The 27,012-nt window shown below is 39.9% G+C and overlaps 1 protein-coding gene across 4 annotated transcripts in view; it reads left to right on the forward strand.

Moving 5' to 3' along the window:
- The first annotated feature begins 754 nt into the window (after positions 1 to 754).
- The window catches only part of ARHGAP29 (Rho GTPase activating protein 29), a 54,744-nt gene continuing 28,486 nt past the window's right edge, over positions 755 to 27,012 (forward strand). For all 4 annotated transcript variants that reach the window (XM_030032594.2, XM_030032598.2, XM_030032596.2 and 1 more), the window contains exons 1-3: positions 755 to 888; positions 3,740 to 4,085; positions 26,370 to 26,513. In XM_030032594.2, the coding sequence (XP_029888454.1) occupies positions 3,824 to 4,085; positions 26,370 to 26,513 (406 nt within the window). In that variant the 5' untranslated portion in view covers positions 755 to 888; positions 3,740 to 3,823. The remainder of the gene's footprint in view (positions 889 to 3,739; positions 4,086 to 26,369; positions 26,514 to 27,012) is intronic.

Raw genomic sequence — 27,012 nt, forward strand, 5'->3', positions numbered from 1 at the left:
ATCTTACTCACTCGTAACAATACTGGAAGCTGTACAATGAATGACATACAAGATTCAGGAGGAGAAAGCGTGGGAGGTCGAGTATGAGAAATATATTCTCTCCTTTGCCACAGTGTTTCTGTTTCCTGTTGGGCGAATCACTTAAAAGTAAATCCTGTTTGCTAAACACCACGAAGTCTGAATTTGGACTTTTCCTCACTTCTGAAGCTTGTTTTGTGCACACCACTTACACCCGCGCAGCATGCTCGCTCTCCTCGCCCCGAGCCGTGCACGCACATACGCTAAACGCCCGGCAGTTCTGAGCTCCTTCCAGGAGGAGGTACGGGCCGTGCCTCGCACTGAAGCGGCGGCGGCGGCTCGGCGGGGCGGCTGCCGCGGGTGCTCCTCGGCCGGCTGGCCGTCGGCGCAGCGACGACGATGCGGCGGGGGCGGGAGGGCGAATCCTCCCTTCCCGTGTCCCACCGGCCATTGTTCGGCTTATCGGCCCCATCTCGCCTCTCGGCTCCCCAGCGCCGGGTCGGGTCGGGTCGCGCAGCAACAGCAGAGGAAGAAAGCAGACAGAAAAGATGGAAAAGGGAGAGCACACGGGAGAGAAGAAGAACACTCCACCTGGGGCCGAGACGAGAGAACTAGAGGGAAAGGGGGGAGGGTACCAGGGCACAGGCCATGGGCGGGGCAGGGGCAGAGCCACGCCCTGCCGGCGCCGAAGAAGGACAAAAGGAGGGCAGAGGGTCGTCAGGGGGCGGCAGCCGGGAGCGGCGGCGACCCCGCGGACGGCGGCGGCGGCGCGGGCCGCGCTGTGGGGAGGGCGCTCGATGGGCAGCGGGGCGGGAGCGCGAAGGGCCCGCGGCGGCCCGGCTGCTGCCTGCGCTCGGCCGCCGCTCTCCGGTAAGGGCCGTCCCCGGGGGAGGTGGGACGCGCCGCGGCGGGAGGGCGGGGGGCGTCGCCTGTCGCCGCCGGGAGGAGCCGCGGGCGCGGCGGGGCGCGGTGCGGCGCGGCGAGCGGCCGGGGGAGTGGGTGCGGCCGGAGGGGTCCCTTTTCCGCTCCCGTCGGGCCCCCGGTGCGGGTCTCGCCCCTGCGAGCCCGCCTCCCCGCCGGGCGGTTCCCCGGAGCGGACCCCGGGCCCACCTCCGCCCTGCCCCGCACCTCGTGCGGTCTGCCGGAGGCGTCCCCGCGGCCTCTGCCCGCTACCTGCCGCGCCGCCGCCCCCCCCCGCGGCCGGGCGGCTGAGGGGAAATCCCTGCCCGCGGAGGACGTGCGGTCTGGCGGCGGCGGCGGGCCGCCAGGAATGCGCGGCGGGGGCAGGGCGGCGCCCCGACCCCCGCCCGGGGCACGGGGAGCGGCCCTGCCCTCGGCCGGGGGGCCGGCGGCGGCCGAGCGACGGGGCCCCTTCGGGAGCGTCTTACCTTTTTTTTTTTTTCCCTTTTCCCTTTCCTTTTTGGTTTTTTCACCTCCCTCTCTACCCGGGAAATTGTGCTGGGAGAGCAAATTTCTGAAATATCTGGCGCTTTACGGTGGGGTTTTTTTTTTTCCCCCTTTTCCGTCGGGACTGGCAATGGCTCGCTCCTAACCAGACGAGTCTGGAGGCGTTTATAGAAAAGCTGGTGGACGCTTTTCGTTTTCAAAGCCGGAGTCTCCTGAAGAAATATGAAACGCTTCTCAGTAATGAAAGGCATGTGTTCTGTGAGGGAAACTTTTCCCCATCTGCCTTGTAATGCAGGAGGAGCAGACGTAAGGGCTAATATTTGTGAGGAAAAGGTGACTGTTGCGCTAAACTGTTCAGTTTTGGTTCTGCTGCTGCTCCACAGCAAAAATTTCACTCAAGTTTTCCCCGTTCAGAAACACTGTTATCACTCTTGCGATTTTCAAAGCGGTGTCATTATTGTACTACTTGTTGCTTGTCTGAATAAAAAAACCCGCAACATATCTCTAAAATAACACAACTTTAAAAGCGTGGACTTGCTACAGGAACAGGTCTAACACATCATGCTACTTAAAGTTGACTCTGAAGCTGGCCAGACTTAAGAGGCATGTCTTTTAAATAATATGAAAATCTCTATCTCGATATGAATAGATACCACGCTTGCTAAAAGGAGAGAAGGTTGTGTGGCTTTTTTTTTTTTTTCTGGAATTGCAAGGTGGAATTGCAAAGTAGCTTTGTAGCCGTGAGAATTATATGTGGGAACAGAAGAAACTGGCTTAAACATTATGTTTAATGTAAACCTCACTTCAATCTACTTGAGGTGTTTGGAATTGCTTAATTATCTGCATTATTTCTATAGTCTCATGTGTACACTTATAGGTACTGACTTTAAACAGTAAACAGAAATTAGAGCAGTTAATTTGTGTTAAATTCCGAAGTTTTCTTCCCCCTGCCCCCAGCGCACACTCCCTGGAAGGCCTGCCAGATTAATTACCAAAACAACTGCTATGACCACATTTCCTCTGATATTTTTAAATTGCAAAGAGAAATAAAGCAGAAATAATGGAAAAATAATTGAAGTGCGTTAGAATAACGCTTGTTGAAATACATAGTGGGAGTGTTCAAAATGTTAAAGGTGCTACTTCTTCAGTTGGGCTAACCAAATACAAACATATGTGGGATAACCTGTTTCAACTTGCATTTTTAGATTGTCATAACTTTCAATTTTAGGAAAAATAGTTGAATTTGAGTTTTTGCTGCAGATATGTCTGCAACCCACGTTAACTTTTTAGCTGTCCTGTTCCAATTTGGTGGTTTTTTCCTTGCAGTGTTTACCATATAGTGTAAACATGGAGAATTTCTCCTGGTGTTGAGAGAATAATAGCAGGCATTGTGTGAGTTGCTGGAACCATACCTGACTCTGCCACCTGGAGTTTGCGGCTTTGAAATGAATCGCTTAACCTGACATGGGGAAATTTGCAGTGGCATTCTGTTTTTCCTAAACAAAAGGAATGCAGGTAGTTGCTTACTTATACCAATATAATCTCCCCCAAATTTGTGCATTTTTATGGTGGAACTTTTAAGGTGTGCTAAAGCAGAGTAACACCCTTCAGGATAACTGCATTGAGATTTGCAGATAAACTTTGATTCTAAAATACTTTTAAATCTCTTCACTTTTCTACGTCTTTCCTTTGATTGCCTTTCATATTAAAAGATAGCAGGCTGAAAAGCCCACATAACTTCTTTCAGGATGTTTTCCTTTCTGAGACGGACTGTGATAGGCCACAGTTTCTTGCTTGGCACAATCTACACAAAGAAAATTCATCCTATCAGATCAAGGCTGTCTATTATCTTAAGAGACAGGATGCTGAACACAGCTTGGTGGTTGATGCAAGCGGGGATGTTGCTCATGGTCTATATCGCATCGAGTGTTTTTTGCAATTGTATTCAGTTGTAGTAACATTTCATGGTAAAGAACAGGTCTCGGTAAATGTGAAGAACTTGATTCTTAAGGTTTTGGGAATAAATATTCAGGGAAGAAACTTTTCTCACAAAATAAGTATGCATCATAATTAGCTTTTGAAATAATTTCTGCATACCATTGATTTTTGTGCAACACTGTATCTGCTGTACAAATTAAAATAACTTCAGTCAAAAACCTTTGTAATGCTTCAGTTAAGCATTGTGATGTGAAGCAGAATCATCTTGAAAGAAGTTTTGGATCTTGTCAGTACAAAAGTATTGCTTCACATATATTTCTACACTAATCAGCAATTTTCCTTCTCCTCCATCTCCTTCCCCCTCCCAATTTTTAAGGGTTTCATCGTTGGCTTGTCAAATGGACATTAAGCGACGCTGAGTGTTAACTGCGAGAGCTCTATAAGCACAGTGGCTGCTGGGATGTTGCGACAGAACGGTGGAAGTAACAAGCGTGGTTTGGGATTAGCCCGACTGTCTACCTCCAACTTCTTCACCATCTCTAATTCAGGAAATTGGGGAATGGGGCGCAGCACCAAGAGCAGCTCTCTGAGCAGCATTAGCTCCAACTCTGACTGCTATGATAATCCTGTTGTGGATCCAGAATATATCATGCAACTGGTGAATGATGTCAGAAAATTTGCAGATGTGCTACTCTATTTGAAGGAAGCCATTCTTTCAGAAGGTGTGTCAGTTGTTCTTTATTCTTAGTTCTTAGATTATCTGAAACTCTCACAACTCCATTCATATGTTCTTAACTAGTCTTTACTGTGGTTATTTCCCCTTACCCTTTACCTTCCCCCTTTATCCTCCCTTCCTCCCCCCCTCCCCTCCCCCAGCGTGATGATTACGGGAAATGGTGGTTGTTAGTTTGGGTTCTGTATTTCCTCATCAGAACACTGTGCAATCTGTTTCATAATCGTAACAAGGGAAAATAGGCTTTTAGCAGGCTGTCTAGGCTGATGCTAAAAGTTAGTGAGACCATCAACTGATTAGTTTTTAGCTATATGAATGTTTTTTGTAATTCCAAAGAATTCTGTTAATATTTCAGTGATGTTTCAGTTTTCTAGGCTGTTTTGGTTTGGTTTTTGAAAGTCTTATACGCTAGTAGTTTGAGTTTTAAGGTAGAATGTAACTCTGCACTTTTTTCCTCTACAAGATAAGTATTTACCATCTTCTGCCAGCAGGTGGAAACTGCAAATTTTCTTGCTTATGAGGAGTGTACATTATTGTGTGTTACTATTCCTTTAGGGAAATGGTATTAGTCTATTTTTGGTCATCAGCAGGAAAGCTTTTATCGAACTTCTACAGAAACGTTACCATGTTAATAGCTGAAATGACATCCAGAGCAGTTTTGTATAAGATGTCCTGAGTGCTGAACATTTGCAGTCACCTCTGTTTCAAGTGAGTCTGCACACAGCTGAAATAGCTCTGCCAAAAGGTGTATAGAGCAAAAATTTGAGACTAGCGATCACTTCACGTCCACAGGGTTTTTGCGGAGTACACAGGATGAGCAGAGTTATTTGTGAGATGGGGTGTCTGGCGCCTACTGACACTGAAACGGGCATCCTGTAGGAAGGGACTATCAAAATACTGAAGTGTTCTAGTTGCCACGCAGCAGCTGTTAGTTAATGTTCAGTTTAAAATTTTGGACTCAGAAGATCCAAAAAAACTAACACAGAAGACAGGAGTTGTTGTCTTGTTTTATACTACATTGTGGAATTAATTTGTGAAACAGTGTTGTCCATTTACAGGATTGTTAATTTATAAAGGAGAGATGTTTCTTTTCCACAGTTGGGAGTGTTCTTTTTGACCTCCATCCCAAAATTTCATTATATGAGTTCTGTAATATTGGGCTTGCTTATTGCTGGCTGGAGACAACCTGGAAGCTGCGTAGTTTGGATTGCATTTCTCCATCTTATTTATCTCTGGAAATGTTTACAGTTGTCTGTCCAAAAATTAACAAAAACTTACTAAGGTGATGGAACAGACTTCTTACACATAAAATTCTGGCTCATAATGCTTGCAGCTTACCACCATCCTGAGATTAGTTACGTGAATTATTCCAAGGTGGAATCAGTTTCAGGGTTGGGAAATTAATTTCTTCTTTTTTGGACAGCATTAATCTATTGACTTGATGTAGATTTTGTTGAATAGTAAAGCTTTGCTCTAAAGTTTATGAAATAAGAACTAAAAATAAATTCTGCTACTAGCTACAGGAAAAAAAATACTTTGAAGTGTATATGTTGCATCCATCTTCAAGCAGTTCAGAAGTGGCAGATGTAAGTGGTGCGACAGGGTTGCATCAGTGAGCTCTTGTATTTGCCTGGTAAGTGTTCCTAGAGTCTGCTGTAGGTCTTTCAGCCTCTAACCACTATTCCTTCAGTTAGCTTCTACATCTACTGTTAGTTGTAGTATTGCCACTTCGGCAGTTTGTCTAAAAACTCCCTTCTGTGCACGGTAACTTCGCTCTTGACCACGTGGCTCCCTGTTTGCCAGGGCCAGCAACCGCTGGGGTCTGCATCAGTAGGTAGGCTGATTCCAGTGGGGGTGTGCCTTGAATTTTGTACCGACCGGTGGCTGTGTTCCAAGGCAGCTCAGATAACACGAGCAGGGAAGAGCCTAGCCAGTTATTCACCCGTGGTTCACTTAACATTCTCCTGATGTAGTGATACTATCTTGGATGAAAAATCTAAACTGTTTTGGATTATAACATGTATTCGTGTCTAAACTAGATCATAAGTGCCTTTGGATTATACACTTGTGCTGTGTTTTGTACGGTACCAATGCAAGTCGATAGGTAACGTGAGCAAGTTGAGATCTCTTTTAAGGGGAGAAGGTTATGTAACTGAAATCTGTAGATTTCAAGGCTATTTCTCTTTGCATTACTTATGCTAATATAATTTAATTTCTTACAGTAGTCTCATTGTCATAAGGCTGAATAAATTTTGGATATTACTTTTCAACAAAGGTAAACCCAGCATTGTAACTTACTTTGTTTGTTTTCAGATTCTCACCCAATAATGTTTGTTGTATAAACCAAATCTAAAAAACTTGGAATCTCCTTGCTGGCACCAAGTGGGAATCTTGTTTCTTAATGGTACTTCACATAAAAAAAACCCAAAACACCTCCACCCCACTGTCCCCAAAAAACCCCCACCCCTAACCCACAAACAAAAAACCCTCTGAATGTAACTGTAGAGTTGAAAAGTTTGTCAGCTGTTTGGACATGAGGGAGCTGCAGTTGCCTCTTGTGTTGAGTGAAATACCATGTGTTCCACACACTTCAGTTCTTGCTGTCTTTTTTTAAATTGCTGTTTGAATCTAGGCATTGTACTCACTGGATGTAATGATCTGTTATTAGTGATCCAACTTGAGGCATAAGATCGAGATACTTTACCAATGTCTTCATTAAAGAAGAGGTCTGGGCATTTTTTGAACCTAGGTCAATGAATCCAGTCCTGTTTCACAGGAAACTTTTTATTTAATTCTAGTTGATGACAGGCTGAACCTGTAGTGGTTGATCTCCACAAACAGTTAGTGCATCAGCCTCTTGGTCCAGTCTTCAGTTAAATTTCCAGATGAGCAAGATTGTGTCATACGGCAGATATTAGTAAGGATAGTTATACTGTCACCATGTCTTCTGTGTTTGAACTGAAAGGTCGTCTTCATTTGTAGCACTCATACTTTGAGGTCAGAGATAATTGAAATATATTGAGAAGAGTCAAAATAAGTCAATCTTCTTTCCTTTCTGATAAGAAGAAAATGAAAATGGTTCATCAGAAATCCCTGCCTGGAAGGCCAAACTTAAGAGTGTATGTTGAATTAATACCTAGAACACTCAGATCATTACCTGCAATCTGTGCTATTCTTAAGACTGTTTATTTGAGTTTTCAGTTTTATTGATGACATTCTGTATTCTTGATGTACCCCAGATTTAGTTCTTATTTCAGTTTTAATGTACATCCTAAGTACAAACTGTTAAGACATAGTGGCTTGAAAGCTGGTGAGTTTTCTCTTTGTGTTTTGAGTTCCAGTAGTAACTTTCCAGCTATGGGCTAATAGTGTGAGAATCTGATTGTTGCCTTCAGCTTGCACCCCTCTCTGAAAAGGTAGGACGTACAGTGAAGTACAGTCTAAAGGCTGGAGCTGTCTGTGATCTTCAGAGGTAGTGGCACTCAAGAAGAGAAGTAATTTTCCGTGGTAGAGAATGGTTTAGGAACTGAGAATTTGTTTGCTTCCCACAGAGACCGGCTGAGGGTTTAACAACCTGACCACAGTATTGAAAATACTTAAGAATTTGAAGTGTCTGAGGTATACTTAAGGTAAATCCTGTAACTTGAAGAGCTTAATTTTTGTCCCAAAGCATGGGTTTAATGTGTCTGTGAGTAAGCACTGTTGAATTTTGAGGCTGGGTGACATCTACATGCATAATATGTTCTTTTGGACAATAGGAGGTACGGGGTAACTCCTATATACTGTCCAATCTTTTCAAAATATAAGGATGCCTATACCTCATAGAAGTTGTATAGAAAGCATGTAAGCCACTTTTGGGGACAAAATATGCAGGACTTTTCTCTTGCAAACTTTTATTAGAGAATTTATCAGTTCAAAAATAGTATTGCTTATTGTACAGGTATGCAAAGTTGAGAGTCTTTTTAAGAACAGATATTTATGAGATTGGTGACACTGCAGTCTGTGCTGTTACTGCATATAATAAATTCCACTGTTGCTTTAAGCAAATGATGCCACTGCGTGGTCTTTGCACAGATGAGATTCATTTACTCAGGTTTAAAAGGGCCACACAAAAGAATATTTAGGATGCAGTCTGAGTTCTAATTAGCAGATATTTTACTAAGTGTTTCACTTTTAAATGGTAAATAGTAGCTTTTACTTGTATCACATCAGAGATGGGAAAAACATTCCTGTTTCCCTAGTCTGAAGATAATTAGCTACTAGTTTTGTGACATCTGCTTTTTTTTTTTTTTTTTTTTTTTTTTAAGGAATGTAATGTATGCTTCATACTGTAAGGTCTGCCCTTGGGACTGTGGGAAATACCACTTCATTACGAATAGCTGTAAGGGTAAAATTTGCATGTGGTTTAAAAGTGCAGGAGTAATTATAGTCTAATATATAATCTTCTTGACTGTACTTCAGAATATATTTTGAAATTATTGCTTGCTTTATCACAAACTTTGAAGTAATCTTCAAAGTGTGATATTGTGTGCTTCATGTGGGTAATTCTGCATCCTTTTCATGAACAAAAACTTTTTTCCTCAAGCTCATCCCATCTTCAACGAATGTAAATTGAAGCTTATTTGAAAATGTTAATATAACCTTTCTTCCAGATATCTTGGAAAACAGAATAGCAAGACAAAGCCCTTACCTTTCATTGCAGATTTCTCTTTGAGGATCAGATTTTGCTGCCTGGTTTCTTAGAGTTTGACAAGATTTTATTTTTATGCCCCCCTGCTCCCCCCCCAACTGAAGCAGTGGTAAAATTACTGGTGAAGCTGGATGGCCTGGTCAGGAATGGCTGCATCCTCTTTATAATAGCACCAATACTTTCAAAAGGATCAGGAATGCTACCTAACTTGAAATCTGTCAGATCCTTATTTTTGAAGGATAAGATATTCTGCCCAGTGGGACAATTTTAAAGGTGTGTCAAGTAAAATAGTTTCCTCAAAATAAGGAACTTGTAATCTCTAGTGACATCAAAACCTTGTTTTAGCACCACAGAGACTGGTATTAATTGCATGCTACACTAAAAGCCAGAAGCTGTCTACTGAATATAGTGCCTGAGGGTCAAAGATGAATGATTTCTCTTTAGCCCTTCCAGGCTTGATAATGTGTGCTTTTTTTAGTACTGTCCATATTTTTAGTATGATTAAAGCACTGTAGTATCTTTAGCATTTGATTTTTATTTCTGTATTTTCTTGTAGTGTAGAACATTAATGTCCTTTTTCTGAGGCAGTATTTTTGAAAGTCAGTTTGTCCTGTTTTGCTAGGGAAATCTGAAGTTCATTAGCTATTGCAGTGAAGATTACAGATTGAAATTATGATAATTTATAACACTAGGTGTAATTTTGCTGTTTGTTCTTTATTCCAATTTTGATGTTTCTCAATGAAAGGTGCTGTCTTTGATACACCTTAAATTGGATGTATTTACCTGTCTAATGACACCTCATAGTATGAATGCTTGGTAGGTGGGTGAACTGCTCTAAACAAGGATTTGATAAAGCGTTTACCTTTCTTTGCAACAGTCTCTGGAAGGAATGTTTGGGGATTTTTTTGTTTTGAGGGAAGTAGGAGTGATTTCTTTAAAACTTTGTGGAAGATGGTGCTGGTTTTCTGTTTGATAGTATTTTGTGTCCTAAATAAAAAAAACTTTTATGGGAGAAGGGAAAGCAAAATGCTGTCAGGGCAGCTAACTTTCAGGGACCGTGAGAACATAGTGATTATCAAATGCATAAACAATCTGCTTGTCAATTGATTAAATGACCTTCAAGAATCCTTGGGAAAAGGCAGAGGAATTCATGTAAAGCATTGCACATTGTTTCTCTTACTCCATGTAGTGCAAAAAAGGGAAAAACAAACTGTCTAATAGATAATAAATCCTGTTACAGAAATAACAACATTTGAGGATGTTGACAAATAGTCTGAAGTGGAATTTTAATGTTAATTGCTTCCAGGATCTACTGAAGTGTTATATACTTGTAATATCTGAAGAATAATTCTGTAACTTATTATTAAAATGTGACCTTTTTTGTACTTTGTAGCTCTACTCAAACTTGGTCCACAAGGAACTAACTGCACGTTTTAAATGTATTAGCTTGTAATAACATTGCTCATCCTCTTGCTGAACAGAGGTGTTAAGAGGCGAATTCTGACAATTTGTATTTGCTGCTTGGATGTTACTGTTCTCATAGCAAAGTTGGCAGAAGTGACCTTGTGAGCCAGGGTAGCAGGGAAGCCAGGACTAAACCAGACTGGGGTGGGTGTAAGGCAGCTGGAAGGAGTAACTTCTGAGGGTGTTCCTGCAGAAATGACAGGTTTTTCTTCCCCACCAACAGCTGAATTGATGGTACGGTTCTGTAACTGTTGAAAATCTACAAGATGCATCTAAAATCGTTGTTTTCTTATTATAGAGCTTGTTATGTTTAGAGCTCTGTTTTAAACCATGCTAATAGTGTATTTCCACAGCAGCTTAGAGAAGAGACTTAAGTGTGAGCTGCTGCGATCTCAGTGCTTCTTCCTGGCATTGGCAGTAGTTCTCTGGTGACTGCATAGCAAGCCAGTTCTCGGGGCAGATCTGCCTGAAAGCTAGTCCTAGGAAGAAAGGAACTAGTGTTCAGCCGGATCAGTTCCATGAGCTGACTGTAAGGCTGTACTGAATACCAGCAAAAGAGGGAGAAGGCGGCTGGCAAAGGAACAAGTGGCCAGAGGTTAAAATGGAACAAGACTGTGAGGGTCTAGTTGGCATGGCACTCCACCCTGCCATTACAGCATACGCTGCTAAGCCCTGTACCAACTCTTTTGTCTCCTCTACTGAATGCTAAGTTTGACAGGGGTATAGGAAAGGTGGGGGAAGGGGTGGTGGTGGAGACAACAGCAAGTAGAAAATGCCCTTTTGTAGATGGCAAATTAATCAGCCTTCTTTAGCTCTGAGCTTTTGGTGCATTTGAATTTGACAGTCATCTTTTAAACTTGCCTTCCTAAAACCTGCAAATATGCAAAGACATATGTTCTTCCAGTCTTTCTGACCTGGAAGTTCCTTAGTATACCCTTTCACGTATCTCCAAGTAGTAGTCACTTCTAAATATTAGTTCTGTCAATCTGAAATTGAAACTGTTCTTTGACAAATGTGAAATAGTCTTTCAAGCTAAGAGAAGTAAAGGATGTAAATAAGAACAAAGTAAATACTTCCTGAAATTTTTTTTTAACAAGTAAAATTATTACTAGGAACGCAAAGCCAATAGTAGTGATTATTTTTTTTAACAGCTTCTGATGCTTTTTATGGCAAAACTCAGGAAAAAAAATAGACAGGCATGTAAGCTGCTTCTCTTAGTCAAGCTCTAGGTTGACAGCAAGCCAGAGACCTCCTGGTCATTTTCCCATGCTTCCCTTACTTTCACACTGTACTTTCTTCCTGGTCTCTCTCATGAGCAGGAAGCACTGTGATCCCTGGCAGTGAGTCCTGTTCCTGTCCAGTGCCAGATTCCTCAACCTGAGAAGTTCTGCAAAGAAAGCAGAAGTTTGATGTACTCCAGAGAACGCTGTCCGTAAAATTAACTAGTGAAGCCTGAATGAAGGCAAGTCCACAACAATCCAACAAAAAGTAGTTTACAGTCGAAGTTTATGGGAGACAGCCGTAGCTACAGACTGTGCTTTTCCCCAGGAATGTTACACTTAAGCCGGGAGAGAGAACTTTCCACCTTTCTTTCCATTTTACTCCAGATTGTTCCACAAACTGTTTTGCCCAAGTTTCTTGTTTTTCTACAAGTCTGCCATCTTGCAGGCTTTTGTTAGGGAGTCTTGGACTTTCAGATGCTGTGACCAGAGCCAAAGGAGCTGGGCATTTTCTTTTGCTTTGCAGGTTTGCAGTATTGGAGCACCGCTTAATTAATGGGCAGTCATGGAACAATTCTGCTGTTTCCAGTACTCTGAACAAGCAGAGGAAAAAAACCTAACCTCCTCTTGAAGTTCAGTGCAAGCAAAGCCGTGTTCTTCATAGTCAAAGTGTAAGCTGCCTGTTAAATGCAGGTTGCTAATGTTGGATAGTAAATGCTGTTTCTTCAGTTTCAGGGAAGATTGAAGTTATTATTTAACTTAGTGGACCAGCAGATAAGTTTGTGACTGATAGTACTACCCCTCCCCCAGTTGCATACTCCACATTCCTTCAGAACAAATGTTCACTTGTTGCTATAGTGTCTAAGATCAGCAGTCAGGAGGGGGGGGTATGTGTGTGTGTCTTGAAGGCCTGTGAATGCTTAAAATGTAAAATCAAGCATTATGTGCAGCCCGGATATTTTTGTTGACTTAAATAATTAGCATATCTTTCTTTAGGAAAACTCTGAACTATTTATAAGAGAGCACAGGCATTTTTCATTTTTATGGTGCTTCTGAAGTGCAAAAAATGTAATACAAGGCAAAACTCCCTTCTTCCTCCTTTTTGCATTTCTGATGTACAAAATCTCAAAACACTTAAAGAGCCTTAGCTAGTTTGTTAATTGGAATTAGCTTCCCTTTCTGTCACAGCAACTAGGCTAATGAAACTGAAATTGCAAGATTAGCAAGATCAAAGGTGAGTAGTGAGGAAGAGGTTGAATAGTCAGATTTTCTTTTTTGAATGTAAATGTAAAGTTAGGCCTTTCAACAACAAAAATTCTTCTAATACAGTTTGCAACTTAAGAAACTGGAACACTTGGACACAAAAACGTGTATGTCTCAAAGAACTCTGCCCCAACAACTGAAAGATAAGGTTTGATCCATATCCAGTGTGAAGTCTTGTGTTCTTAACAGCAATTCCTGTGTACATGTAGGAGCTTTTGTGCTTAAAACAAAAACCCCTTGCCCTAAATTAGTTTCCTACTCTTGGCAAAATGTATTATAATGTATCCACAGAAATATTCCATCTTCTCATTTCTCTGATGCATCAATTTATCAAAGTTGGAATGTAAAACAAGAACATCAATACAAGTAATTTTTGTATGCCTAACAGCATAGTTATGAGTTGTGACTGTCATCTTAATGATCTTGATTTCATGAAGATTTCATAGACTAAATCATTCCTTTTGCACCAGTTTCATTGGGAGTGTTTGTTCTTCCTATTTATGTAGCTAGATCACAGAACTGAAGCTGACTTGTTTCTTAATTCCATGCAAGTGTTCATCTAATCTGGCAGTTATGGTGACTTGGTTATGTTAGATCTAATGTCTTGTTAATGGATTGGAGTTAGAACTGTGTGGCGGGGTAGGAGATGTGATACAGAGCCTGGACCTTGATCTTTGTAGGTAGCCGTTTCCCTTTTTTAAGTGAAGTAGGAATTTTATGGGGGCTCATTCCATTTTCTCCCTAAAATGCCTCTTTTTGTAGAAGATTGAGGTTACTCATGTAAGGTTGTAGAAATAGTTATGTTTGGGTTAAACTTTCAACTTAATGACATTCATTACAGAACAGTGTAACTGAAAAACAGAGAACTTGAGGATTTTTTTTGTAGAGGCTGTGACTTAGCTGAGCAAGGGATTTTTCCTTTTTACTGTTTTTTCCTTGTTCACTGTTTGAAGGTACTTTCTTGGGCTAATTTTTAAAAATATGTAGGAATTCTTATTTGCCAATTTTGGTTATCTTTATTTTGGAGACTCTGTCAACTTAAGACCAAGGTTGATTTATTAAACTTACCTCTTCAGAGTTGTGTTCTGTGTCATGACTAAACTGCTTTGAGATTTTTGAGCATATTTGAGCAAGTCCAGTTATTGCTTAAATCTGAAGTGACAATGAAAGCCGCATTATTGTTTAAATTTCAAGTGACAATGAAAATATATCTAATGCAAGGAGCAGTGAAAAGCTTTTAAAGGAACTTTAAACAAGACATTTCTGGGGTTAGGGCACTCAGTTTTACATAGTCCTTTTGATTGTGAAGCAGCATTTAAAATGGCTCCGGTTGCTTTGGTCTAGAATGATGATCAGAGAATGAACGCTGGTACTTTGGTGTCTCACCTTGTATGTCTGTATGTGAAATACAGACTTTTTTATTTTTTAATGTAAATGGGTATTGGAGAATGTATGGGAGAAATAAGAAAGCATAAGGTTCAAATTCTGTTGACTTAAGCCATTCAAAAGAGCTATTGTAATAATATAGCATGTTCCCTTTTCCAAATGTGTTGATTGTCTGTGCTGTGTTAAACTTGGGTTCAGGGCCCACAGTTGGGTTTTGCAGCAGTTCATTACATTTTTAAGAGTTCTGTTAGTACTTCTTATCTGTGAGATGTAGAATGACTGTGGTATTATATAGGTTGCTGTGCATACTGTGAATGCTAAAGAGAAAAGGATGCTCTTGTTTTGGAAAGAATAAAGTGTTTCTTCTAGCTCTTGCAATGTCTTAATCCTTTTCTAGTTTTAGGAATCTGCAAGATGTGGGAGGCCTGGTGAGGAAGTTTCAGCTAAGATGCATTGAAAATAATGTTGTCTTTGATTAAAATGAATTGCAGGATTGTAGATCAGTAATTTGCAGGAAGTATATTTGTACAGTGGAGTTGAAGCACAAGCGTGTCCTTTCTCTCACCCCATGCCTTTTCAACAAGAGATTTTGACATCTTTAGGATTTGGGACCAAATTTCAGTTTTGTAGCGCAGGATTTCCAAAGGGTGCTCTTCTCTGAGCATTGTATTGAAATTTTTCCAGTTCATGCAGGTGTCATTGGTTTAGGGCTCTGTGTTATGAACAAATTTAGCACCTCAGTTGATGTTCTACTCTTGGAGTACAGCATATTCTTAGCTCTCTCTGTAAGATCAGATGTTGCTGAAATGGTTATGGACAGGGAATTCCTGAAGGATTAGCTTAAAGCCTGCTCAATGTTCATGAATTCCTGTTGCTGTTTTAGTATTGATAGTGATATGAATGGATTCTTCAGTACGATGCTTAAGTTATTCTGCATTTTTGTTTGTTTTCTGGGGATTTTTTTTTTCATTCATTCATTGTATATAGGGTATATAAGGTACTTTGTTCTAGGTGCTACTGCAACTATGGAATTAAAAAGTCTGTCCAGAAGTTCTTCAATGCTGATAATGTGGAAAAAAATGTTTACTGGAATCACTGCAGTGGAGGTACAGAGAAACAGAACAGTGCTGGTCAACGAAATGGGCTGTGGTCTTGGCGCAGAAGTAGGTTAACCACTGCCAGCAGAAGAGCAGTTGAAGGAGGCAGCTTTTTGGAGGGATAGTCCTGTTTGTTTTGTGCTTCTGTTTGATAAGGTGCAAATTGTTTATCTGAAAGCTTAGTAGCATACATTAATTGTGATAGCTGAGTGAAGACAGTTAGTGAAGGGCCTTGAGAAAGTGACCACGATAAATAGGTTATGCAAGTGGTGAAGAAAGGGAAACTAACAGTAGGATTAAGATTGCAGAGTGGTCAAATTAAATGCTCTCTGGTATTCCTGCTTAAGCCCTTGTTAAGAACAAGCAAACAAATTTGGCAAGGAATGGAGAACTCCTTCTAGCTGTAGCTGGCTTTGGCTGATGACTGGACATGAGATTTTAGAGAAGGTGGCTGAGAACTTAATTTGGAAAGCAAGCAAGAGGTCTGGACTGTATAAATAAATCGGATTCTTAGTAATGAGAGAAGTTTATTGTACAACATCAGATGCTGCGTGCCACTGGATGAAAAACTAAATGCATGGGGCTGCTGTTCAAATATGTAGTTGACCAAGTTCTGCCTGATTCTATTAGAATTTTCACATTCAGTAGTTTTTACTGGCCTGCATATCCTTTGGTTGTTTTTTTAATTTAGCATTGACTAGCTGGAATGACAGCTTCAGTGGTACTAGGGTGAAACAGCTGTGTAAATCCAGAGCCATAAAGCAAAGAGATTCTGTGGTTTGTCTTTTTTACCTTTCTATTGCAAGGTATTTGTGAAGAAATACTACTCAATTCAAAATCCATAGTGAGCTGTGCAGTGGGTTACTGTTGTCTTTTGGGGTGTGCAACTGCGGTGTGGCATCACTTACTGCTATAATGACAGAGTAGTGTTGTAGTGTTCTGTCTCCTCTTCATATGAAACAGTCAGAGATGTTTTGGTGTGAAATACCTGATACCAAAATGTTATATTGCAGAGCGGATTGACTGTTCCTGAATCTAAGAAGTGGGAAGATTTTGAAAGTATTTCCTCTTGAGCATTCAAATGGCCCATCACTCTGTGTTACCTGTGCAAGTTATATAGTCAGGCTTTACTCTCTTGGGTGGTTGTTTCAGCAGGTCTTCAATGCTGGAACTTCAAATAATTAATCCTTTATGTTCACCAGGTTTTAGACAACTAATGGTACGGGCTGCTGCCTTAGTGATTTGAATCCCACTTAAATTTTAAGTTGATTTTGCATACTCTTTTATTTTAATTGAAAAAACAGAAATGGAATACTACCACATCCTATAGCAGTTCATAATTGTTTTAAAAGATCCTTTAAAAGAAATGCACAAAGTAATGCACCTCTTGTTTAACACCATATAATCTCATAATCCTGGCTTTGTGTGGTCTTTTGAAAACTAGGTGGGCTAGCAGCAATGAAATAGCTTCTTTGCTCAATCGGTGACTTAGGCTAAAAGTGGAAGCAGCAGCCATGTAGAACAAATAGTATTTTAGATTAAAAGTAAAGTGAGTTAAAGGTTAAGTATTTTTTTTAATAATCTCTTGATGTGTGTTAGCAAAGGTTAAATTTATTTTCTTTTGAATGAATGAAAACAAAACTTTCATACTAACTCATCTGTGTGCCAGTTTGATATGGTAAGATCAACTTTCTAGGGAAAGGGTTTCCTTTTCCAACTTGTTCTTTTTTTTCAGAAATTTGTGCTGTGAAACTTGAGTGAGTATTACTTCATATTTTATTGGAACTTGAACTGATTTGCAAGGACCACAGTTGCTTAAAGCATAAAAGTGGTTTTTTTCTTATTTTATTTTAAAAGTGTCTTCTATTGGCAGCTGTTCAGTCCAGGGACTACTTTACTAAGTTTTAGTGAAACGCCCTTGAATAAGAAATAAGTAGCATACTACTAAAGGTATAGTTTCTAATCCTGATGGGTATGACTTTCTGGTGAAATGTGACTGATCAAGCTTATTGCAAATGTATTCATCATAAAGAATGTAGTTTTATGTCCACTTGACAATTCACGATTCTAACTTAAAATGTGTTCTGAAAGTGCTGAAGTATTATCCTCACGTAGTTTTATTCTTAAACTCCTGGAAGACCCAGGGAAACGATACAAGCAGTGGCTAAAATGGCCATGTAGTGTGTTCACTCTCATTTGTCAGAAACAGGTAAATAAGGAAACTCCAGCAATTTTCATTACTGGTTTTTGGTCTTTAAATTTGGGGTTAATAAAAGATTAATGTATTCTAAGGATTAAACTGCATGGCTGAACACATCTAGGTTAGTTGACTGGAATCTCAAGGCTAGTAGAATACAAAAGTTGAAGGAATGTAGCGTACGGCATATTGAAATAGATTAATGAAAAGCTGCATTGTGGTAGGTTTTTTTCCAAAAGACTTCCCCACATACACAAATGGGGAGTTCATCTATGAATTTAAATGCAAAATGAATGTGAAGTAACAACTGTTCTGCTGATGTCAGTTGGCAAACCAACATAATGAAAATATTTAACTGCTTTCAGTGTAGGCAGAATTACAGGATTTTGATTATTCTGATGTACTTTGCACGGACACCATCTATTTTCTTGACTTTTTGGAAAGATTTTTTAAGACATCTTGATTTTTATAACTTTCCTTTAATTTCTGGAAATGAATTGAGCCTTGGTTTGCCCTATTTACATAAGCAAAAAGGACTTCTTACGTAAGCATTGACTTTTCAGAAGTACAGAATTGGCCCATAATTAAAATGGGGTAGGAATGTTAGCCGAGTTTAAAAACAAACAAACAAAAACTGCCACAGCTGAAGGTCACATTAGAGGCTAGTCAGCGTGGTTAATGGTCAAATCTAAATGGAGAGACTGATGTATTCTGGCCAATCCCTGATAGCAAATGATAAATCTGAAAGGGCTGTTTGGCTATTTGTGGTACACACCAAAAGCTCATCATGCTAAAAGTCTTACCTGGAAGGCTAGACTAAAGGGGGGATAGTTGTGTGTTTCCTCCAAGAGCAATTTTTCTGCAAAAATTGCAAGCCTGCACTTTCACCCTGTTTTAAGATCAAATTTAGTAGTTTACCAGTAAAGAGGTAACTGACCTGCCAAATGTTAAATTCTTTCTTGTATTATAAAAACATTATTTGCATATAATAAATGAAATCAAACATTGCTACTTTCAATATACTGTATTCAATAAGCTATTTGCAGGAAATTTCCATGCATTCTCACTGAATTGGATCTGTATATTATTCTCGGAAAAACCTCCCAAACTTCAATGCTTTTATGTCAAATGCAGGGGTCTGGGTTACTATTTTTATGCCTGCCTTTTCTTCATTCCTAATCACACTTTACATGTCCTTAGAATTTTCTTCATTGAAATAATTGCTTAACTGTTTATTTTCCATAAATTGTCACTTTTGCTGCAATATAATGTGATTAAGACATTGGTTGCAGTGGATTCTAGAGCACGCTGCCAAAGACTGTATGAATTTGGTGTAGTGTCTTTTAATGATGCCATGACAACAAGGGTAGCCATGATACAGATTAACAAAAAAGCTAGGACTGACTATCTTTCTATTTTGAAAGCTTCAAGTACGATGTTTCTTGACATAGGGATGCGTAGGTAGCTTCTAATTCTGCATCATAACACAGGGTTGAAATGTGATGACTTCACTAGTGCCTTTGGCAGCTTCCAGCCTTGTTAAGAGATTTTGCAAGGATAAATTCTTCCAGAAATTCTTTGAGTTTTTGTTATTCAGTGAATTAAAATGTTTCATTCCTTACATTTGCAGTATGTTTATACAGCCAAATAAAGGAAGAAATATATTAGCTAAGACTGCTGTTTTCTCATCACTCCTGAACTGTGGCCACCAACAAATAAAATAACTACACCACCATTAAAGGAAAAAAGTTCTGTTCCTTTTGTATCTGTACAATTGATGAAAATCACATCTAGCCCATGTGTTTATTGTCTTACAAAAGCTTCCTTGAGACTAGACAGCAGTGACATCGGTCAACTTTACTATGGTCAAACCAAACTGTAAAACAGTGATTAGTTCTTGTGTCTTGAGTGTGATAGTGACCTCTGTCAAATCAGACAAATATGGCAGGCTGCTAATTGTGTTAGAATGCGGCTGATGGGGGAGGAGAGCAAAAATAAAATGATGGGTTAATCTGGGACTGCTTCTCAAACTGCAGATGTAGGAATTAGGTGACTTCCACACAGTTCATTGTTCTATGATTGTTTTGCCTACTCTGTGATGCTCACTGGGAAGACTCATAGTCTGGATCAGGTTCAGAACTGAGTGCTGACAGTTTCCTAGTACACAATATGGGCACTGATGAAGATGATACTAACATGATTTTAGTTTAAAGTTGTTTTACTTTGGATCAGCTTAATTCCAAAGATGACTTGTTTTTTTTCACCTGGCCTAGGTGGCATAACTAGTGATACCATGTAATCCTTCTGTGTAAGGTAATGGAAACAGGTTCTAATTTACCTTAATGCCAAAAATGAGGTTATTAGTAAATAAGAGTTGACAGTCTTTTAGCTGAGATGTTGGTCTTGCAGATTGAAACGTTGGTTACTCAAACTTATTTCTTCTGAATCCTTCCAAGATCGAAAGCGATGAAGAGCTGACTGTTTGCGTTCCATAAGGTGAAAATTTATGAAAGTTCTGGATCCAGATACTCGGATATTGGGGAAATTGCTTCCCAGTTTGTGCGCTTGTTCTCACTACCACCCTGCAAGACTGTTCTGTCTGTTTTTTCCCTTTCTCCTGAAGGAGATTGGAATTTATGCAGATGACGTGAAGTGGCACTTAAAACCAGAATTGAGGCTTCTATATTTCAGTGGAAGTAAAAGGGGAGCTGAAGTACACAGTTCTCAGCTGATCCCAGGAAAGCAGCAATTTACAAAGGGAGTTCTCAAAATGGGGACTAGACCTAGTGAGGGTGATCCTTAGTTTCTGCCACTGGCTATGGCCCAGTGGCTTTGTACACAATGGGCATGTAAGTGTTCTCATCCAGTTGCAGTTACTCATCTTCTTAAACTAGTGGTAACATCCATAGACTGGGTGAGTGAACTCATGGTAGACACTTACCAAAGACAAGGCATTTAATCGTGTTTGTGAGGGTAGATGGAGAAACTGTGCAAAAAATACAAGTTACTTTGTTTATAGTAAGATTTTCACAAGTGAGATGAGTTTATATATATTCCCCCCCGCCCCATAGTCAAAAGACTGGTCTATATATATAAACTTGTGGCCGTAGACAGTATGCATGGCAGGTTGTTCCACACTGGTACTATCTTTCACTGTGTGTAATGTTCTTGAAAGCTACTAAATGCATGAAGTAAATAATCACATCTTTGTACTCGTAAAAAGCTTCATAGGGAAAGCGGGACCTTATTAGGTGATGTGAACTAGAACATTTGCTTTGAAAGTCTCATATGTAATCTGACTTCAAGAATTTTTCACAGATGTGTTACTTTTCAGTTGGTTTATCTAGATCTACCCTGTCTTTCCTTTTCATCAATGACCAACTTCAGTTCTAAACTTTTAGCCACAGCAAAACAACAGTTGTATTAGTGGTTCCCCTTCTCTAACGACTGGTGGAAATTGGGTAGTAGAGGGAGAGCCTGCTGCCATTAGAAAGTGTTTATGTTCTATGTGGAGAAGTGGTAAGCAGAATGGTGCATGCATTTTCTGTATGGGTCTGAACAGTAATGTAGGATATGCAATGGCCATGGACGGGAAAAACCGTATGTTAGTCTGTATTTAAACTTGTCCTGGTGTACGTTTGTTGAAATAAAAAGCTTCAGAAATGTTTGGGCCAACAATAGACCAGGTCAGACAAAAGAATACCAGCCAACTGACACAGCAGTGCCTTTCCCGACTGCATGTATTGTGACCAGCCCTGACTTGGCAGGGAGGGTGACTGGCACTGACAAACTTGATGAGCAAATTTTATTTTGTTTTGCATGAACAGAATCCATAGCTGTAAGGCCATTATTGCTTGCTAATATTTACTAAACAAAGGCTTCCTGTTGAGAAATACCTAAAATTAGAAAAAAAGTATCTTATGCTGTTTTTACATTAGAGATGGATGAGTGGTTATAAGATGAAATGGTTATAAATGAAGTGGTTATAAAACTGAAACCATTGAGGAGTGGGATGATAATGACAGCAGTGTGCTACTGAGATGGCTTGGCTAACACTGACAGGCTTCCCAGCTGCTTTGTTATATCATTCTTGTGTGTTAGGTTTGTCAGCTTTGAATACATGCTTTTTCACTCTATTCTTCTTTCTCCATTTCTACAGAGTATGCTTTCATGTGGTTGCCTTTACATTTTGGAAGAGTTTGTTTTCGGCTAATGTAAATGACAGTTTAAGCCCCAATGAGAGAAGATTTGCAGATAGGCTACTAAGCTCTCTCCACGACTTTTTTTCCCCCAGTTTTAAGGGCTCTGTTTTTTTTTCTTTTGGTAGAGGGCTGACTGATTTCTTCCAGGAGATTCCAGGAAACTAGTCACTTAAGCAAACAGCTGAACTCAGGTGCCTAGAGAGGTCCTCTGTGCTGCAGGATCACCGGCAGTGGCAGTCCTGTGGTCCCAAGTACTAACTACTCTTCTATGGTATTGCAATTTGTGTTATTAAGCTTGGGAAATACTTTTTTTTTTTTTTTTTTTTTTTTTTTTGAACTGATATAGCATCCATTGGTGGAGGAATTTCCTGCTTGACTTTATGTGGAGAAATGGATAAATAAGTGTGTAGAGTGAGATAAGGGATAGAAGAAAAACTGAAAGTAGATATTAATTTTTATGACTGCTTAAGTTAGATTGAATTGCTGCAGGAACTTAAGAGACACATTTCCTCATGCATTCTTTTCACTGTAAACAGTGTTTGCTCTACTGTTGTTTTGGTCTCTTAGCTGTTTTCAGACTCCTTTAGTATTAAAACTGTGTTTCTGCTAATCTCGCATGTTTAGATTGTTTTACTACCTGAGTTTTATAAATCTGTCCTGAACAGGAAATCTCTGTTTTAGTGTCTGTTTGGTGAGTATCAGTTGCTGAATGCAGTGTAGTTGTGGTTCCTGATGACTTCTGCCTCCACCCCTCCCTCCCTAAGCAGTACTTGTCACAGACCTTTTGTCTTCTGAAGGCACAGAAACAATGTTTCAGATATTTTGTAAACAAATAATACAGTGATGGAATACAAAGAAATCTCAGTTGGGTGTAGCCAGACCTTTGCTTTGGAGAGTACAAATAACTAATCTCATGCTTGAATGCATTATTTTAGCAATAGTGTTCTTCTGGATGGTATGATAAACATCTAATTCAACTCAGCAGTTGTTTTCAACTTGCATTTCCCTTTGAAGCTTACTGCTTCTGTTTCAGACTTCAAGAGGCTTGTGTCCCTTAAGTTTTTTTCTTTCTCTCTCTCTTCCACCTCCCACTTATTTTGCTTTTTTTCCCCAACTCAGTTGGTCTGGTAAGATAGTATCACATCTTCATACTAAGAAACTGCATTCTGGGATCAGATATGCTTTAATCAGTTTTCTGAATGTTTTTTTGTTTTGTTTGGTTTGGTTTTTTTTAATGCTTTGACCTAACCTGTAAGGAACCTCAAGAGTCCATTTTATTCTGTAGTGTCAAGCCTGTAGCTGTGGGTCACGCTTAACTCCCTGGAATAATTCATGGAGTTTGTCATATGCCTGGGATGCACTCCTTCCTGAGGACTCTTAAACTGGGAGTAATCTGTAGATTGGTTTGGCTGCTTTCCTGCCTTGTTTCCCCTCCCCTACTTGTTAGGCATCCAAAAGTCTACCCGCCATGTCACCAAAAGGACCTGCTTGTGGAGTATGTGCATGGGTATTCCTGATCACATGATTAGGAACTCTTTTCTCTCCAGCCACAAGTGAACATCTGTGGATCAGAAAACAGGGACGCCTTCATCTTGGCCAGGTAAGAGGTGAAGTTCTGGTCAAATGGTGCCCTTGCGCAGACCATCTCTAGTCAGTTGGCCTCGATACTCATGCCCTTCATGTGAGGACTGCATATATTCTGCTTAGACAGAGACAGCTCATGGGGAAGGTTTGTGGCATACAGCTTTCAGATGCCTCTTTCAAAAGCCTATCTGTTCCCAGTTCTGCCAATATAAATCACTAGTCCCAGTGAAGGATTGTGGAATATTTGTCTGCTTCTGGAGGTTTGTAAGAAGTGATGAGGCATGCCCTCCATAGACTACCTGCTCCTTAAGTATTTCAAAACTTAAGTCTACACGCTAGACATGTTTCTTAATGAACTAATTGGAATTACCTTTAACTATCTAATATTCTATTTCCTGAAAATAACATGTTACTATAATTTTCAGATATATTTTCTATGTTGTCTGATTCACTTTGGCTTTGTGGGCATCCGTACAGCTCTGCTGTCTTTCCTTTTCCCCATTGCCTTTGCCTGGAGCTGCCCAGTACTCCCAACAGCATGTATTCTTGCATTGATGGAGTACAATTGAGGCTTTGATGGATTAAATGCTGAAGGAATCATTAAAATTAACTGATTTCATTTTGACAGCTATAGAATTTCTCCAAGTGTTAGAAGGTTGGAATCGCCATTCTGGCTTAGACTAAAGCTGTGTCTAACTTGGTGTCTGAACTCCAATGACTGCCAAAAGTGAATAGCTAGAGAAAAGTAAAAATGGTAAATTGGACATATCCTCTGAACCCTTTCTGCTTAGGGGAGTCCTTGAGCTGTTGCAGTTATAGTGTTTGTTTTAGTACAATGCTTAGTAGTTCAGTAGACTAAAGAGTGGAGTAGTTGAGTGAAAACAAGTTGTGGATGCAGGTTCAAAAGGAATTAAATGAATTCAAATACAGCAGGTCTGTAAGCAGTTGCTGAAGTGTATAAGAGCAACTGTGGTGCAGCAGGTGTGGGTGCTGCGGGACTGACCCGCAGAAAGCGGCCAGTCTTGTCTAGTCTCCAAAGCAGCATCGCCCGCTGCTGTGTAAGGCACAGGCTAGCTGGACCCATGGCCTGACCTAGTAAGGTGTTTATTGTCTCATTAGTAACCCACAGGGAAACTTAGAAGAACTTGTCCCTTCTCTCCTTGTTTCTGTGTACGCTTCTTGTGCCGCTGCTGTGTTTTGGTAAGAAATTCCACAGGTCTCTTACGTGAAAAATCACTCTTTTGTGTTTTGAATTTGGCTCCTGCTTGCTCTGTTTAATCGTCTGAGGTGCATCGTGTTTAACAGAAAGACATTGGTAAGTGATTGATTCTACCCACTATTTTCATGCCTTTCATGATTTTCTGATACTCTTTCATATCCTCTATAAATCATCTCTTACTCAAGGTCCCAGCTTCCGCTATTGTTGCTTGCATGGAAACTACTTCAAGCCTGGATTGCTTTCCCCATGAAGTTCCAAACTCTGAGCTACAGTATGCCTTTAGATCAATGTGTGTTTGTCATACATTTTAGTAGCAGAGATAGATTATGTACTGAATCATAGCCATGTTTAGTACCAGCCTCTTATTTTTTTTGCCTTTGCTGTGTTTGAGTCCTCAGTTAAAAACCATTATGTATACATGTAAATGAAGATAAAGCCACAACTATGTTTCTCTGATTAATTACTTAGAGCTTTCTTAATTTACTGCTGTGTAAGATGGGTTTTCCTAGAGTTCTGTGTGACCTGTTAAGGATAGAGCTTCCTACTCCCCGCCAGCAGGAAAAAACACACAAAGTGCCAGTGAATGTTAGATAAAGTTTTTGCCTTAGTCCACTTCCTGAGTCAAGGTTTTTCCTTTGACCATGTATAAGCTAGTCTGAGCTGAAAAAAATCTCATTATTTGACACCTAGGGAAATAAAGCCTGGAGCACAGTGGTCCTTAGAAGGCTTGCTTTTGAACTTGATACAATGGCATGTAATTTGTATGTAGTCCCCCCACCTACCCACCTGACAGTAGTGATGTACTGTACTGATGTATCATGTTGTACTTCATTGATTCCTCAGAAAAATTTAGGTGCCTATAGCCTAAATATAATGTCTCGTAGCCAGGACAAAATGGCTCAGGTTTGAAACTGTTCTGAGTAGCACTGGATCAATTTGCACTGTACTGTAATTGTCTGTATTGACCTGTTTGTTATCATGGCCACAGACAACACAGAATTGCCATTCCTTTTTGCTCAGTGGGGAAGTGAGTCAGCTTGTATTAGATCCTCTTTTTCTTTTTCATAAGCTAGACTTTCCTGAATTTGAAAGCTTTTTACCACAACTTGCAACGCAGCACTCTAGTGCATGTGAAACTCTAATTCCATGCACCAGCACCTTTTCCGTAACAGAATGGAAGAGCTTGTGGTTTAACCTATGCCATGGAGGCAACAAGAATTATTTAAAAGGAAAAAAAAAAAAAAAAAAGGCGAGGGGGGTGGATTTAGGGGTGCATAGCAAGAGGCATATGCTGTAGAAACCATTGCCCTATATGTATGCTTGTTTGAGAATTTTTCTGATTAGCCCTAATTCCACAAAATAATTTAGGTGTTCAGCTTTTTTATCAGGACTGACATGCTTAAAGACAGACCTTTTTAGATCTAGGCTTATATACTAAAGATGCATAAGATTTGACAGACACTTGAGTTAAAAACTAGCCAACATTTGCCAAAAATCTTTCTGTAATTCTATGAATACACAGAAATGGTGTTGAATTTGTATCAGGTGAAGAAGTATCAAATGCGCAATCCAAAACTGCTTTTGCTTATATTCTTTTTTTGAATGTATGTAATTATCAAAATGGTGGTTGATGAAATGACATGAGAAAAAGATGGTTTAATTCAAGTCGTCTTTTGTCCTGCCCCATCCCCCCTTTTCCCCCCCCCCCCCTTCTTTTTTTAAAGTATACTTGCTTGACTTTTGGGGAGAAATTAGTAAATGGCATACAACATTGCAAGTAAACTGTTGGCAAATGATAGTATAACTTTTTTTTAAACAATTTCTTTGTTCTAAGCAGGCCTAGCTTCTGTATGGCCTAGACTTCAGTGCAGCTGAATACCATCAGAGTGGTTTGTAATGTGATGAGGCGTAATTCACTGTTTTAATGTAGTTTCTCCTTTGCTTTTTTCAGAAAATCAAGATGGCCTGCATCAGGTAGTACATGAACGCCTGGGGGAGTTGCTACGTGTTTTAAAAGCAGTGATAAATAAACATCAGACTCTAAACTCAGTTGATATTCTTAGTGCTGCAGGAACAGTTATTGCAAAAGTAAAAGGTAAGGAATTACTACCTTTCATATTCTTGCAAAATTGTAATTAGTGACTTGATTGACTCTGCCTTGGAGTTACAGATAGGTTTCTATGTATACAGGAGAAACAGGGTTTCTCTACCTTTACCTTAACACTTGTTTAAAAATACTTTCTCTAAGTGAAAAGTAATATTAAATAGCTTGTTCTCCTGCTGATGTAATAAAATTCTGCGTATAGGAAGCTAGCAGCAGACCCACACTGAATTCCAAAAGCACAAGCTTTTGATCTTGAGCTTTTCTTTACCTGTGTATCACAGAATAATATCACAGAATAATAAACCTCACGTTTATCCACTTAGAGATTTGCGAAAAATCTTTGCTTAATTCTATGAATTTGTAGAGTTGGTGGTGTATTTACGTCAAGTGAAGAAATAACTAAATGAGCAATCCAAATCTGAATGGCCTAACAGTTATAAATGCCACAAACAGTGGTATAAGCATGGTAAAGGTGTCAACAAAAAAAAAA

Source organism: Aquila chrysaetos, chromosome 12, assembly GCF_900496995.4.
Source record: "Aquila chrysaetos chrysaetos chromosome 12, bAquChr1.4, whole genome shotgun sequence".
NCBI classification, from domain to species: domain Eukaryota; kingdom Metazoa; phylum Chordata; class Aves; order Accipitriformes; family Accipitridae; genus Aquila; species Aquila chrysaetos.